General features: G+C 37.6%; 1 protein-coding gene across 1 annotated transcript in view; it reads left to right on the top strand.

Annotated features, from left to right (window-relative positions):
• The window catches only part of NEB (nebulin), a 263,307-nt gene extending 246,140 nt beyond the window's left edge, over window positions 1–17,167 (top strand). Inside the window, exons 136-147 of the mRNA XM_049772977.1 lie at window positions 895–987; window positions 6,268–6,360; window positions 7,900–7,992; window positions 10,360–10,452; window positions 10,758–10,850; window positions 11,173–11,265; window positions 12,049–12,156; window positions 12,261–12,444; window positions 12,743–12,835; window positions 15,346–15,498; window positions 15,681–15,787; window positions 16,994–17,167. Of these exons, the coding sequence (XP_049628934.1) occupies window positions 895–987; window positions 6,268–6,360; window positions 7,900–7,992; window positions 10,360–10,452; window positions 10,758–10,850; window positions 11,173–11,265; window positions 12,049–12,156; window positions 12,261–12,444; window positions 12,743–12,835; window positions 15,346–15,498; window positions 15,681–15,787; window positions 16,994–17,167 (1,377 nt within the window). The remainder of the gene's footprint in view (window positions 1–894; window positions 988–6,267; window positions 6,361–7,899; window positions 7,993–10,359; window positions 10,453–10,757; window positions 10,851–11,172; window positions 11,266–12,048; window positions 12,157–12,260; window positions 12,445–12,742; window positions 12,836–15,345; window positions 15,499–15,680; window positions 15,788–16,993) is intronic.
• The last annotated feature ends 458 nt before the right edge of the window (window positions 17,168–17,625 follow it).

Genomic DNA, 17,625 nt, shown 5'->3' with positions numbered 1-17,625 from the left:
AGATAAAGAGCTGAAATGATAGTACAAAGGATAGGACACTTGCTTTACAAGTGGCTGGCCAGGACATTGCATATGATTTCCCAAGTTGTGATATCTGATCACAGAACAAGGAGTACTGCAGGGTGTAGACTCATCCATCCTCTCCTCCCAAAAAACAAGGTAAATATCAGTAAATAAAAATAATTCATGAGGGCCAGAGGGATAGCGCAACGGTAGGTTGTTTGACTTGCATGCGGCTGATCCAGGATGGACCTTGGTTTGATCCCCAGCGTCCTATATGGTCCCCAAGCTAGGAGCTATTTCTGAGCTCATAGCCAGGAGTAACCCCTGAACGTCACCGGGTGTGGCCCAAAAACAAACAAAGAAAAAAATTCATGTGTTAAAAAAATGGTTAGCATTAAGATATTAGGAAGAAAGCTCATAGGTCTATAGCACATTTCTGTCAGGACTTTGGGTTCTATCCCCAGTAATTCAGAACCACCTGAGTACTACTAGGTATTTCTCAGGTGTCCCACAAACCTGTTCAGAGGCTACTCTTGGCTTAGTGCTCTAATGGCTAAGTAGTACCTAGTATTGAACCTGGATCTACTGCGGTATATATTAAATGTTGACTGTACTAACTGCAAAATTTAGTACCCAATTTTCTAAGTAGTAATTTTTTTTTAGTAGTAAATTTTTTACATTAAGGGGCTGGGAAGGGAACTGAGCATTTTAACATTAATGGAACAATAACAAAATGGTACATGGAAGAAATAAATATTTATTTTTCTTTATTTGATTGTCATATTTGAAAACTAGACTATCTCTATGAATTTTCACAAAATAGCCCACAGTAGATGTAATTCAAAGGCTAGTGGCCATTTTATCTTTGGGTATTCTAATTATCTCCGACAGGTTATGTATAAAGAAAACTTGGGAACAGGCATTCCAACGCCTGTCACTCCGGAGATTGAGAGAGTCAAACGCAATCAAGAGAACTTTAGCTCGGTATTTACAAATATGTTAAATAAGAAATTATTTCCCACTTTAATAAGTGACCAGAATAACCCATCATCCTTTTTAAAAAGTAACATCATAACAACAATTCAGTGTGATGTGTGTGAATGTGTCTCTGTGTGTATGTGGGTGTGTACTATCATTTCACCCAAACAATCTGGACTTACACAAAGTAACTCATTTTTCTGATAGTACTTTAACATTTTCAGTGACTGACAAGTGTGCCTACTTCGATCTAAAACACTATGTAAAATTAATACAAGATACCTCATCATTATACTCATCCCCTAAAATGATATTTCCATTCTCACTACGTGAACTAGCACTAAAGAGCCCATCCTTAAAAGTGTGCAGTAAACAGTGAAAGTATTATCCTTACTAAAAACTCCTTCCTTTAAACAATGCCCTCCTGACCCTCACCCTGACATTTTTTTTTTCTTTCTTAATCTTGTGTGGTTTTGAATGTCTTCTGGGTACTTTCTTGTATCTCACAGGTTTTGTACAAAGAAAATTTGGGGAAAGGAACCCCAACAGCTATCACTCCAGAGATGGAGAGAGTCAAACGCAATCAAGAAAACTTTAGCTCGGTATTTCTTCAGGGGCACAAAATAAAATCCCTTAATGTTTATTTAAATAATATTTAACATGTTATAAAGATAGGATTTTTCTTCCTATAAAATCACTAAATTCATATAATGAAAATAATTATCCAAATATTGCCTCAGTTTTCTATCCAAATCTAATTTAGTAGTTAATACAGTTCTGGTGTGACATTTTAACAGTGTTTTCCTTAAAACAATGCTGTTCATCACATTCCTTAAACTCCTGTCATCTCAGTATTTTCATCCCCGAATCCTTTTTTAATTACAGTAGATTTTCTAACTTGTGTGGCAAAATTCCTGGGTAAATCTAACACTTCCTCGAAAGGACATTGTTAATTAGAATTTCATTTGTGTTTGTTGTGACTGATGCTGATTTTTTGTTTGTTTACAGCTTTTCCTAAAAGAATGTGATTCTTATACATTTTCATACAAAAGACAACACAGCAGTTGGCAGTAATTTAGAAATAAAAATCTAGTTGCCTCAGTGACTTTCTGTAGATTGCACAAAATATAAATAATCTTTCCTTTGGAATATTCTCAGGATCATTTAAAGCTATTAATTTTTCTTTTCAGTAGTTATTTTGTTCCCTCAAACATATCCTTCTCACTGTTTCCTAATTGTAATTCATAGTAAATATTTACTTTTATTATGTCAAACAAGGCTTAATCTTGTCTGTGAAAAAGCTTATATATATAACTGTCAACAAATTGCTATATGTATTAATGTTACTTGAGACAGAATCACATTAGGTGTCACTGAAAGCCCAAAAATGGTCTATAGTTGTTTTATTTCTAGATGTGTTTTTTATATGGGGGAGGGATGATGCCGGCACACTGACAGTGATCAAGGGCTATTCCTGGCTCTCTACTCAGGAGTGACCTTAGGTGGTACTCTGTGGGACTATACGTGGTGTTGGTAAATTATTTTTTATATTAATATCTTTCTTTAAACACCTTGATTACAAATATGATTGTAGTTGGGTTTCAGTATGTAAAGAACAACCCCTTCACCAGTTCAACATTCCCACCACCAATGTCCCAAATCTCCCTCCTCCCCACACCACCCCTGCCTGTGCTCTAGACAGGCTTTCCACTTCCCTCATTCATTCACATTATTATAATAGTTCCCAACGTAGTTATTTCTCTAATTGCACTCACCACTCTGTGGTGAGCTTCATGTCGTGAGCTGGACCTTCTGGCCCTCCTCTCTTTGTCTCTGATAATTATTGCAAAAATGTCTTTTATTTTTCTTAAAACCCATAGATGAGTGAGACTATTCTGTGTCTATCTCTCTCCCTCTAACTTATTTCACTCAGCATAATAGATTCCATGTACATCATAGTGTTGGTAAATTAACCCAGGTTGGCCACATGCAAGGCCTTAACCACTGTACTATCTCTCCAACTTCAGTTATTCTTCTAAATGTGATTTTGGCCTAATTTATATTATTCTGAAAGATTTAGTCCACTTAAAAGATGGGTCAGGGCTGATTTGGATGTTGGTTTTTTGCACACAGATTTTGTACAAAGAGAATTTGAACAAGGGGACCCCCATGCCTGTGACTCCTGAGATGGAGCGAGTCAAACGCAATCAAGAAAACTTGAGCTCGGTATTTTGAGGAAGTTCCTTTAACTCCATATTAAAATAATAACATCTATAAAACAATATAGTAGTATAATAACACCTATGAAACAACACCTTTAAAATAATCAATTTAACAAATTCTTTTTTAAAAAATCTTATCAATTGATAACTGATAGTCTTTTCTTTATCTTGGCACTATGAATTCTAATTTTTATAATTTTTTATAATTATCTATTAAAACTGTTAGTTTATTTTCTTCTCTTTCTTCTTGTATGTCACTGCTGGGATTTTTGGTTGTTTGGTTTTAGGCCACACCTATCATTGCTCAAGATTTACTCCTAGCTCCATGCTCAGGAATTACTCCTGATGGACTACATAGGACACCAGAGATTAAACCCAGGGTGGCCTTATCCAATGCAAAAGCCTAAACCTTGTACTGTCACCCTGGCTCACAATGCTGAGACATTTTAAGTTAATTGATATACCCCTAAAATATATATACATATATAAATATCAATAATTATTGCTAGGTATTTTCCATAAGTACTAGGTATTTTCCATAGCACTATAAGAAAAGATGTAAGACTTGATGCCTCACACATTCCTGGGGTACATAAAATTTTTGAGATTTTATGTGTAAACACAGCAGCACAAAAATAATTGCTTAGTATTCAAACCCAAAACAATCTTTTTTGATACTTTTCCTAAAGAAACTTTATAGAATAGAAACTTTTCAATTTTTTGTCCATTTTTGTTTGTTTGTTTATTTTTGGTCACACCCTGCAGCTCTCAGGGGTTACTCCTGGTTCTGCACTCAGAAATTATTCCTGGCAGGCTCAAGGACCATGTAGGATGTCAGGGATCAAATCTGAGTCAGCTGCATGCCAGGCAAACACCCTAACCACTGTAATATCACCCCAGTCCCTGAACCCTTACAATTTTAAAAAAATATACAAATTAGATAATGAGGCTATATTTTATGTTATTTCTTCTTTTGTCAGTACTATTGCTGAAAACCTTATACTACCCAAATAGTCCATGAAACTTCTCTTTTAGTTTTGCTTATGCCTAAGACTGAGAATGAAATAAGAAAATTGAGCTGGATGTTTTTGGGTGTGTAGAGGGGATTGTGAAGCACAAAGATTAATCCAAAATACTTTTAATTATCAATTTAATATTTTCTGAAAACATTTTTCTGAAATTTCTTTCAACTAATCAGATCAATAACTTTTTTTGGTCTCACTGTCATTTTGTTTTCCTTGTACGTGCTAACAGCCTTTCAATTCTGTTTTTAATGTAAATTAATAAGTCTCTGGAATATAATGTTTACTGCTCTTTTGAGATCATCATTAGCAACAGTTTTGGGGTAAAGGATTGTGTGTGTTCAAGATTATTTTTTATTCCTAGATCAATAGTAAAGTGGATAAGGAGCTGACCTTGCACACAGCTGACCTGGGTTTGACCCCCAGCATCCTATATGTTACCCAAGCCCACAGGAATGATTCCTGGATGCAGATCTAGGAGTAATCCCTCAGTATCAGTGGATATGACAAAAATAATTTAAAAATTACTTTTAACTTTATTCTTATATATTGGAGTATATTATTATTTTGCAGCCTAATGATTCTGAATAATTACTTTTATTAAATTATATTATTTTATATATTTGCAACCTAATGATCCTGGACAATTTTTTTTTTTTTTTTAGTTTTGGGTCCACACCCAGTGGTGGTCAGGGATTGCTCTTGATTCTGCACTTAGAAATCACTACTACAGGCTCACAGGACCAAACAGAATCCCAGGAATTGAACCTGGGTCAGCTGCGTGCAAAGCAAATGTCCTACCCTCTATGCTATTAATTTTTATGTAACCATTTATATTTTATTTTTTACTTTGTTTGCCTATAAATAAAATTTCTAGTAATACATAGAGCCCCTACAATACTATGAGGAAAGAACAGTGCTCCAGATTCCAACATTAACTTATAGAACTGGCTACCTCTTACAGTTTGAATAGATTCAACAAAGCCAAGTATTTCCATATTTCATAGGCATGACTCCAGGTTTTCATGTTATTCCACCACTCAGATGTTCTGTTTAGAGAAAATAACTAGTTGCCAATATAATTTGAAAGTAATTTTTATTATACTATAGACATTTTTGTACTCTTATGAAATTATTTATATTTGTCTTTCAATTCCTGAAACAGGAAGCAATTATTTCATTTGTGGGTTAGAGTAAGAACCTAAATATCAAATACTAGCACTTTAGCTAAGGAAAGTGGGAAGACATTCTCATCCTTGAAAAGACAGACTGACTCATGGGTCTGGAGCAATAGCACAGCAATAGGACATTTGCCTTGTATGTGGATGACCCTGGATGGACCCAGTTTCAGTCTCCGGCATCCCATATGGTCCCCTGACCCTGCCAGGAATGAATTCTGAGTGCAGAGCCAGGAGTAATCTGAACGTCACTGGTTATGGTCCAAAAAACAAAACAAAACAAAACAAAAGACAAACTGACTCCATGCACTGACTGTTTTGTTGTTTGATTTATTTATTTTTTTAATTTTGGACAAATCTAGCAATTCTCAAGACCTACTCCTTGCACTGTTTTCAGGGATCTCTCCTGGTGGGTTTGGGGGATCTTTTTTTTTTTGTTTTTTTTTTTTTTTTTTTTTGGTTTTTGTTTTTTTTTTTTGGGCCACACCCAGCGGTGCTCAGGGGTTACTCCTGGCTGTCTGCTCAGAAATAGCTCCTGGCAGGCACGGGGGACCATATGGGACACCGGGATTTGAACCAACCACCTTTGGTCCTGGATCGGCTGCTTGCAAGGCAAATGCCGCTGTGCTATCTCTCCGGGCCCGGGTTTGGGGGATCTTAAGAGATGCTAGAAATCAAACCTAAGTCGGTTGCCACATGCAAGGCAAAAACTTACCCTCCTATCTTTCTGGATTCAGATGTGTGTTGTCTGTCCTGATACCTGCAGTGTCAGTATAGGGCCCTTGTGAGTAAGAGGAAGGTAAGGCCCTTGTAACTGCTGTTTTGTTTTTTGTTTTTCTTTCTGGATGCTTTTGTGTCCTACAGGTGTTATATAAAGAAAACCTCGGGAAAGGAATCCCAATTCCCATCACTCCAGAGATGGAGAGAGTCAAACAGAATCAAGAAAACTTTAGTTCGGTATTGAAAAGAAAAAAAAAAATTACCCATAACTATTTTTAAATGATTTTAACTGGTGATTTTTTTGTAAAGATTAATAACTATTTTTAAAATCTAATCCACTTATTCCTATAAAAACACTGATGTCTTGTTTGCAAGCTAATGTCACACCATCCTATGAATCAATTTCCCCATTTTGGTTGAACATTAATATAATAATTTGACTTAAAAATGAAAGTGTTCAATACGATATTCCAGCCTTAAAAATCTAATGTTCTCACTGTCTAAATCTCCACCTTTATTCTGCTTTGGCAAATCTGATCTGAACATAAAGCTTTTACAACTTTGTTTCTGCAATGATAGACCGTTCTTCCTCATTTCTAACCTAAAATTCCTTGTTCCCACCGGTATCATTCCAATTATTTTTCAGGCTTTTTTTTCTATTTGCCTTAAAAATGGTTATTCCCCAAAGGATTTCATACAAACGAAAAAGGAGAGACATATTTTTGGCAAGTGGAGAAAGCATTTCATAAATGCAGTATTTGTAAAACCCAAAGACCCCGATCTAGTCTATTAACATTCCAAAATTGAAAACAGCTGCTTCAGTTCTTTGTCCTATACTCACATTTCCCTCCTCACAGTTACCTGGGGCCTCCAAGTACCTTTTTCTGCTGTTCTACACTACTCCGCATTTACAGCAATTAAGTCAAGCAGCAAAAATAACACATTTCCTCTCTTAGTTCATGCTGTTCCCTCCCACATGCCTTGGGCTTTTAAGGATGACTTAGGTGCATGCTTCTAGAATTTCTCTTCCTCTGACTCATTCTCTCCCTTTTTGCTATTCTCCCAACTGCTCCAGGAGACCAGATGCAGTGGTGGTTAACTGCTCGTTTTTTGGTTTTGTACTGGGGGGCTTTCTGACCACAGGTGCTATGCAAAGAAAACCCGAAGACAGGAGTTCCTTCACACCTGAGAGATGTAAAGAGTTGGCCACAATGGAGAAAAACTTTCATTTGGAATTGGGGGTGGAGGAAGGGAAAAATAAGATGCCATTTAAGTTTAAATGTAAATTGACACGCAAACTTTTTTTCTTTTTTTAAAACCCACTTTCCTTCCTTTGCAATCCAATATACCTTACTTAGCCAAAGAACATTTCCATGACCATATCCATATACAAGGACATTTCCGTGATCCTACTTTGAATTCTTTTCTTTTGATTTTAACTAATTCTGATTTCTATTTTATCTGACATTTACAAATATTTTTAAACCCCTTAACTTTTAGTTTGTTTAAATACCAACACACCACCTTCTAACAATTTCCAATGCCCATGAGTTTGTTCAGGAGGGACAGATTCATTTGCTTTCCTGAGAGTTTCCTCTGCCTTTAAAATCATTTGTGGTACTTACTGACATTGCCAGCACTTAACTTCTGATTCCTTGGATCACTGTGTCATTTGGTAGAAGGAAGTTGAAATCACCCTTAAAATCACAACAATTGAAATGTTACTTATATTTGTTCTTTTTTTTTTTTTTTCCTGGATGCTTTCTCATCACACAGGTGTTATACAAAGAAAACATGGGCAAGGGAACCCCTTTACCTGTCACTCCAGAGATGGAGAGAGTCAAACACAATCAAGAAAATATTAGCTCGGTACTTTGGCAAGAAAAGCAAAACTATTTTCATAATGATTTAAATAATTCCTATTAATCTGACTTTCTAAAGACAACTTAAACTTGTGGATTTCCTTATCACATTTATCGTTCTTTGCTGGAGGACAACTCAGCCTTAACCCCTAACAAGATTGCTTTCTGCATAACTGAAAGTTCTAATTACAGGACGTAAAGGATTTTTCCAATAAAAACATCCCTTAGCTCATCTCTCCTCAAACTCACTGTCTACTATCCCACAAGGTCTCTTTGTTTTACATGCTCATAGAATTTGAAGATATGGGGTTGGAGAAGGGTATAGCATGAAAATTGCAAAGGAGCTTCTGGCACATTGGCATTGGGATTTTGTTGTATTTGGGGGTTCTATAACTTCAGATTCTAATTTACTCTGTCATATTTGGACAAAGAGGCCTTGAAAAAATAATCTTGATTCTCTTTTTTAAGGTTAATGACATAAATTAAGAACCAGTAGTGATTTTGGCAAATCAGTATCGATTTACTTAAAAAGGAGTGTTGCTCAAAGTATTGTTTTTACCAATTTTGGTTTGTGATGTTTGTCACTGACTTTAGTGTGTCTTGCTAACTTGGTTTCCTGTTAGTTCACTCTCTGTTACAGTGACAGTATATCTGTTCATAAATACCCTGGAATTTGAAGTTTCTCTGGTACTTTGGTTAATTTATTAAATGAAGATCATATGGTCCTTTTGAGTTTGGGGGCCACACTGGAAGTGTTTAAAATCCAATGGGTTTCTGGGTGATGGTTGCTCCCAGCCAAATTTGGGGACTGAAGCCAGGCCTCTGGCAAAAAACAAAAAAAAAACAACAAAAAAAAACAACAATGCTGCAACCTTCAGCCATCTCCTATGCCCCAAGAACATGCTTTTTTCACTCTGCAGTCTCTGGTTTCAGCAGTGCCTGAGCACTCTGCTTCCCAAACTCAACATCATTGGAATTTCCTGGAGAGGTTTTGTTTGGGAGTTCTTGAACCACATCTGGCAATGCTCAGAGTTTATTCCTAGCTTGGCCATAAGGAATTACTCCTGGTGGGTTTGTGAGACCCTTTGGGATGTGGGTCAGCCATGAGCAAGACAAATACTCTTTCATGGAGAGTTTGTTAAACCTGAGAGGCTTGGTTCTAGCTTCTGCAGTTTCTCATTTTGTAGGTCTGCTGTGAGGCCAGATTTTGCACTAACAGTCAATTCTCAGTTGACTTTGACTTTTCTATCCTGGCTCTTTATTGTTTTTATTTTGGAGGGCTCAGAACTTACTCCATGTTCAGGGGTCATTTGATGGTAGGCTCAGGGGACCATTTTGATGTGCCAAGGATCAAACCCAGATTAATGATGTGTAAAGCAAATGCCCTACTCGATGTACTGTTGCTTCATGATTCTGATGTTGTTTTTGTTACCTCTTTTTGTGGTGGTGGGGTTCAAACACAGGACCCGAGCATAAAATCATAAACCTGAGCAGCATCCCCAGACCCCTAGATTCTAACTTTGAAAACCACTTCTTTAACAGAATTCTTCCCAACTTCTGGTATTCCACAAGTGAGGTGAGACAGATTCACGATTTAGTATGGTGTATCCTTATGTTTCCTTATTAGTTTGTTATGAAATTATGTTATTGCTGAAAATAATTATTCTGATTAAGTATGATGTTGCTCCAAAACAAGCTAGATACAGAGGCACAGATGTTAGCAAGAACCAAAAGGGAAAAAGTCTTTTCCTGGTTTGAGGGCCTATGACTTTACTGATGCATTTATGTATAGTTTAAACCCCTGAAGGAAGATTCAGCACTTCCTAGCACACTAAGGACTACCCTTAAACTTCTCAGGACTTTTCCAGCCCCAGTCCCAAGTTCTACTTCAATCAGTGGAGTTTCATCCTTTTAATGGACAAGTCTAACCAAGGACCGACTCAACCATAGGCAGATAAGCACCGCAGAAGACCAGTGGTTTTCTATATTTTCATACTTGTGGACCTGCACTGGTCTGTAGGCCTGTAGTTGAAAATCACTAGACTTCACATGATGTCAGGTGCTTGACATTTATAGATAAAATTGTATAACAGAGTTTGTCTCACCTTGCAGGATAGAGTCCATATCTTGCAGCAGACAACTGTGTCTTGTAGCCACAGATTCCAGGAGAGAGCTAGGCCCTGAAACTATCTGTCTTGTAGCAATTACATTAACTTCCTTCAGAAACATCTGTTTCTTCCTCTAACTTTATTGACCAAGTAGTGTGGCACTCAGAGCCTCCTAACAAATTCTGTGTTCGATTTATTCTTTTGGTAACTTAACTCTTTTCTTTTTTCCTTTTTTGGACTATTTTGGATACGTGGCCCTTGCATAGGTTTTATACAAAGAAAATGTGGGGAAAGCCACCCCAACCCCTGTCACTCCAGAGATGCAGAGAGTCAAACGCAATCAAGAGAACATTAGCTCGGTATTGTCTTAAGAAATGGTTTTAATTGTGCAAAGTAACCCCTGCAGTATGGTCTACCCTCTAACTCCATCTCAGTTAAAAATCACAAAAAATACCAATTATTTAGTTTCCCTCTAAATGTCATACTACATGTACCATTGCCATTAACTATTTTTTAAGTTCTCTTCTTGAAAGCTGTTCTCACTAATTGTAAAAGATTAAACTTGGAGCTTAACACCTCTCACTCCTGCCACCCAACTGCATTATATTAAAAAGTCTGAATATTGCCTTCTAGTGACTTTAGGATTCAACTTTATATCTCATAGGTGTTATACAAAGAGAGTCCTGGGAAAGCGACCCCCACACCCATTACTCCTGAGATGGAGAGAGTCAAACGCAATCAAGAAAACTTTAGCTCGGTATTTCAGAGAAGGGGAAAAGCAATGGTTCCACAAGCCTGGCAAATATGGTTTACCACTAATTTACCTCACTGTGTTTCCCTCAAACTTTGTGTTTCTCTTAAAATCACTTAAAAACAACATCACCACCCCACCAACTCAAACCGATTTATTTCCTTCCTTCTTCATCTTTTGCTTTATTCAATAACATTTTAATCGCTTTCTCTTCCGGCGTTGTTCATTACAGAGTGTGATTATAACTGAGCCATAACCTCAGCTAGGTGATGATTTTTAGAACTGGGTTTCTGTTCTTTGATATCCGGATGCCTCTTGGCTACTATAGGTATTGTACAAAGAAAATATGAGAAAAGCAACTCCGACACCTGTCACTCCAGAGATGGAAAGAGCTAAGCGCAACCAAGAAAACATTAGCTCGGTAATTTTTAGGATGCAAATGAGTGGTAGTGCAACAATTTGGAAAATAACATTTAACATAATAAAAAATGTGCTTTCTCATTCAACTGAAAAAAAAAAAAACTAAAACAAAAAGAGAGATGCAGTATCTTGGAAAAATAACATCTTAACACCATAAAAATGTGTACTTCTTTTACTCAACTCAAATTTTACACTGAAATTAACATCATCCTGCTTTTAAATGACAAATGATCTTACTAAGACATACTGAGACAAGTTAATAGCCACTTTCTGTACCCTTTTTAGTGGACTCTGAGATAATCTTAAAACACAACTGTAACATATTGACTTCTTAATCTCTTCATTCTTTCCTGTCCTATTTTCAAAGTACTTTGTGAAACACCTAATACTAGGAAATGAATGCCTTCTTTGGATCTGATATTTTGTTTCTGTTTTCTTCTGTTTGGAAAGGTTTGATTTTTATATTGGCATGTTGACTTATATAATCTCAACATAAACCTAAAAAAAAACTGATCCCTTGTTTTAAAAATTAAGTTTTCCAAGTATTGGCATCAGACATTAGTGTATATAATGGTATTAACGCTGCCAACAGAGATTAAAAATAATCTGTTTTCTCTTGATGTCAACCTAGTCCCACCTCATCCTCACTTATCCCCAGGACAACTATATGACTCTCTGGGTCCCTTGGTTGATTAACCTACTTTCAGCTCCACCCACAGGCACAATTTTGAGGCTTTATTAAGCAAACACATCACATCCTCATTTATGGTCTCTCCTTCATCAGGTCCTCTATTCTGATAGCTTCCGGAAACAAATACAAGGCAAAGCTGCCTATGTCTTAGACACTCCAGAGATGAGACGGGTGAGGGAGACCCAACGCAACATCTCAACAGTAAGTGAGAAATTCCCTGAAATTGGCTATAGTGGGCCTGTTAACATATAAAATCAAGTTATGTTCACAGCTTGACCTTACCAAGTCTGTACATGACATTTCAGGTAAAGTACCATGAAGACTTTGAGAAACATAAAGGATGCTTCACACCAGTGGTGACAGACCCCATCACTGAACGAGTAAAGAAAAATACACAAGACTTCAGTGATATTAACTACAGAGGCATTCAGAGAAAAGTGGTAGAAATGGGACAAAAACGAAATGACCAGGATCAGGAGACTGTTTCAGGTAAGAGAGCCATCTGAGGAAAACAACTTTAGGAGAAAGGATGGGAGATGGAAGACCAAAAGGGATGTTATCTATATCAAGACAAACGTGGATTTTCTTTATATGTGAAAAAAATACCACCCTATTATTTCAGTTTGCAAAGCTGACATCTTCCCTATACATTATTCTCCTCAGAAGAAGACATAACTCAAATCTAAGGCATATTAATAATCCTTTGGTTACTTAAGTTCATACTACAGTTTCCAAATTATTAGGAGCAGCTAAGTACATTTTCACTGATACTTAATCTCCTTTCCAGGTTTGCGTGTCTGGCGTACTAATCCTGGCTCTGTTTTTGACTATGATCCAGCAGAGGACAACATTCAATCCCGAAGCTTACACTTGATTAATGGTAAACTTGTACTTCAGAAGTCTCCTAGGACAGAAATCATTGCCATTTTATAAACCTATAATCAATGACTTCAAAGTTCTGAAATTACTTTACTTCAGAGTTTCTGATTTCTGAATTTCTCATTCAGCATAAATAGCACTTCTTTGAGTAGTGAGCCTGACACTTTTTCTAGATAACAATATTTTACATCTAATTGTCACCATATTTTAAACAGTCTTAAGCAGGAGTCTCAAAGTCAATTTACCTAGGGGCCGCAGGAGGCAAAGTCGGGGTGATCCTTGAGTGCAAAGTCAGTAGTAAGCCTTGAACATTGGGGGTTGTGACCCAAACAACTAAAACAAAACAAAAAATGATTCCTCTAGGGCAGGGCCACAAAATGTTGTACGGAGGGCTGTTTGCGGCCCGTGGGCCACGGGTTTGCGATTCGTCGTCTTAAGTGTTCCATGCATCTAAATTTTCCCCAAGGAGTTTAGTAATAAATGATTTTTTAAATAATATAGGCATATAAATACATCTATATTATTTGGAGATTATTCCTGGGAGTGCTCAGGCCTTACTCCTGGCTGTCTCAGGAAATCACTCCTGGTGGTGCTCAGGATCAAATATGGGTTGACAAGTGCTCTATCCGATGTACTCTGGCCCATAGGCACAATTTTTTTTAATGCCTTACATAATGGTTATAATACCCTCCATTTTGCAAAATAAAATTTGGTATAAAATCTACAATAATTATGTGGTAAAATACAGAATAGGTTCAAGTTGGGGAACGATAACTTCTTTGACTCAGTTTAAGTGTCCTAAAGGGCCATTTTATTTTTTTCCCCTGGGAAAAAAAATCAATATTGCATCTTTCTATTTAAGAAATAATGAAAAAGTAGTAGCAAAAAAGACAAAGATGGAGCCGTAGAGATAGCATGGAGGTAAAGACATTTTGCCTTGCATGCAGAAGGTCGGTGGTTCAAATCCTGGCATCCCATATGGTCCCCTGAGCCTACCAAGAGCGATTTCTAAACACAGAGCCAGGAGTAACCCCTGAGCGCTGCTGGGTGTGACCCCCCCCCAAAAAAAAAGACAAACGGGGGCCAGAGAGATAGCATGAAGGTAAGGTGTTTGTCTTGCATGAAGAAGGATGGTGGTTTGAATCCCGGCATCCCATATGGTCCCCCGTGCCTGCCAGGGGCGATTTCTGAGCATAGAACCAGGAGTAACCGCTGAGTGCTGTCGGGTGTGACCCCCCCACCAAAAAAAAAAAAAGACAAAAGAAAAATCTTCTTTGATTGGACTCTATGTCAATAAGAACATTTATTTGGTTTTGGTTTTAGGGCCACACTCAGTGGTACTCAGGGACTCCTCGTGGTTCAGTGCTCAGGGGTCACTGTGGTCCTGGGATCAAACCCAGATCAACCATACAAGTGCCTTATTTGCTATACTCACCCCAGCTCTTAAAGAATACTTATTAAGCAAAATGAGTTGCATGTCTGTCTTTTATTCAAGGTAAAATACAGAATATATGCCAGCCCTCCAGGATTTAAAGTCTACTGATATGGGAAGTGGAGAAAATCCAGAGTTACATTTGAGTTCAATTTAATTTTTCTATGAATTGTGGGAATGTAAAGAAAGGGCACCTATACATCCCAATGTCAGGGAAGATTTCATCTGGAGAAGTTGGAGGCAAAATTCACGTGACTGTTACCCATTTTTGTGAGCTGGGGAAACGACATTCTTTTTTTTATATATATACATATATAATTATCTTTATTTAAACACCGTGATTACAAATGTGATTATAGTTGTATGATTACAGTCATGTAAAGAACACCCCCCTTCACCAGTGCAACATTCCCACCACCAATTTCCCAGATCTCCCTCCTCCCCACCCCGCTACACCTGTACTTGAGACAGGCTTTCTACTTCCCTCATTCATTCACATTGTTATGACAGTTTTCAGTGTAGTCATCTCTCCAACTGCACTCATCACTCTATGTGATGAGCTTCATGTCATGAGCTGCACCTACCAGCCCTCATCTCTCTTGTCTCTGAGATACTGTTAAAAATGTCTTTCATTTTTCTTAAAGCCCATAGATGAGTGAAACCATTCTGCATCTTTCTCTCTCCCTCTGACTTACTTCACTCAGCATAATACATTCCATGTACATCCATGTATAGGAAAATTTCATGACTTCATCTCTCCTGACGGCTGCATAGTATTCCATTGTGTATATGTACCACAGTTTCTTTAGCCACTCATCTGTTGAAGGGCACCTTGGTGTGGGAAACGACATTCTCCAGCATTTAAAGGCAGGCAAACTAAATGTTAATGCTTGTGTTAAATTCTGAAATATAAAGATATTAACCATATAGCATAAGAGTTTTTGAGGGTCAATTCCATGGAAATCTACATGAAACTATGCTATTTGTATCAGGCACAAACTTGAAATCAAGCTCAAAAAAATAGGGGTTGGTTGCTGTGGGGTGTCCTCTATGCTCCATCTGCAGTCTTATCCTTATAGTGCAAGCACAGCGCAGGAGCCGGGAGCAGTCCCGGTCGGCCAGTGCCCTGAGCATCAGTGGGGGAGAGGAGAAGTCTGAGCCCTCAGAAAATGCTGACCACCACCTCTCCAGCTACAGTGATGGAGGAGTCTTCTTCTCAGCAACCTCAACAGGTACAAATGGCAGTCTAGACCAAATGCCCAACTCACTAAATATTAGTCATTACAAGATAAGTCATGAGCAAAAAAGTGAATAAATTTGGCAACGTCAACTGAGAAAAATAATAGAATAGTGGAGATTAAATAATGTCTAGCAACATTCGCTTATGAACCACTTTTTCCTTTATTTTTCCTAGCTTACAAACATGCTAAAACTACTGTGCTCCCACAACAACGATCATCTTCAGCTGCCACCCAACAGACAACAGTATCTTCTATCCCATCTCATCCATCTACTGCTGGAGTGAGTAAATGATCAGAGGGCTGGTGAGAATGCTAAAAGGGTTGGAGTACATGCCTGGCATGTGGAGGCCCCTGATACAGTTCCAAGTATTTTATGGTTAACTCCAAACCCTAGCACCACCATTTGAGATATTTAATGAAAATGAAATCACATGACAGGATCTTTTGTAACTGTCTTCTTTTACTTAACGTTTTTCATCTGTTGTGTCAGTTTGGTAGTTCATTTCTTATTACCAAATTATATTCCATTGTATGGAAATACCAAATAATGGGTTCCCTTTTAGGGATATTACAAACAGTGCCATTATTAATATGGGTATTGAGTTGTGTGCCCATATTATCATTCACCTTGAATTTCACTGAGACTGAACACTTAACGTTAAACTCCCTAAATTATTATCAAAGACAGCCAGACCATTTTACATTCTCACCAGCTGTTAGTGGTTTCAGTTTCTCCACATCCTTCTCAAAAATCTGTTCATCAACCTTTATTACCACCATTCTGGTGTGGATGACATATTATCTCAGTTTTCTACAGTGAAATACAGTGTAGTTTTCACTGTAGGCAAGTGATGTGAAGATAATCTTTTTGGAGAAAGCACAGCTGGTGATGCTCACACGACCATGTGTGTGGGAGGCCAGGGATCAAACCCTGGTCAGCTGCATGCAAAGCAAGCACTTTACCCACTGTGCTTGTTTTATCTGTCTCTAGTTTGTGTATCTTTCATTGAAGTTTGTCCAGAGAGCCAGAGATAGAACAGGGCAAGACACAACCTGGTTTAATCCCTGGCACTGCATGTGATACCAAGCCCCTCTAAATGTTACCCATATGCAGACCCCGTCCCCTACACAAGGCATTTTCTCCCCAAGCACTGCCAGGAATGATTTCTGTACAGTCACAAATAGCTCCTGAGCACCTCTGGGTTTGTACAGTCCACAATATAAACCCCACCATTTGGGGGGGGGCTGGGAAGGGATAGATTTGTATAAATTCTTATACATTCGACATAGTAGCCTATTATATAGATGGAGTACAAAATAAGACTTCCATCTTATTTTTGAGGGCAGTATTTTCACTCTTCTAATGCTAGCTGCTCTTTGATGCAAATTGAATTTGCAGTCACTGAAGAGCTTAAAATAAGGTGTTTGGGTTGTCACAAATACATTCATATACAATATTTTCTTTTTTCTTCCCATGTTCATATAGAAAATCTTCCGTGCCATGTATGATTATATGGCTGCAGATGCAGATGAGGTATCCTTCAAAGATGGAGATGCTATTGTCAATGTTCAAGCTATTGATGAAGGGTGGATGTATGGCACTGTACAGAGGACCGGCAGGACAGGCATGCTTCCAGCCAACTATGTTGAAGCTATGTAGGCAGTTGAATGTATCATACTTGCCTGAAGGCTGAATAGACCCAGAATGTAACCAAGTGCTAAAACTAATGTGGTCTTTTTTTTTGTGTCAAAACTATACATGATGTACCACCCTCATTTGTTTCTACTCTAATACCAATAATTTTTCAGTAAGATAAAAGTATTGGACTTATTTGCTGGAGTTAACACAAAACTTCAGGTAAATGCAATCTATATGGCTCCATTATGTTAAAATTTAATTTCAGGATACATGTTTTTAAAACTTGTTATTGTTGTATCAGCCGAGTCTTCCTTGTAAAAATATTCAAATCTTCTCTAAGATATTCTGAACATGTCAAGTACATTAAGGGAAAATGGCAGAGAAATTAATCTATTCCTGACTGAATGATGATGTCTTTATTTCTAATCTAGGTCTGGTTATAAAGCAGACAATATAAAAATTAGTAAATAATAAAAACC

This window comes from Suncus etruscus, chromosome 5 (assembly GCF_024139225.1).
Source record: "Suncus etruscus isolate mSunEtr1 chromosome 5, mSunEtr1.pri.cur, whole genome shotgun sequence".
Taxonomy (NCBI): domain Eukaryota; kingdom Metazoa; phylum Chordata; class Mammalia; order Eulipotyphla; family Soricidae; genus Suncus; species Suncus etruscus.
The sequence above is the reverse complement of the archived record's forward strand: the minus strand, read 5'-3'. Positions and strand labels throughout refer to the sequence as shown.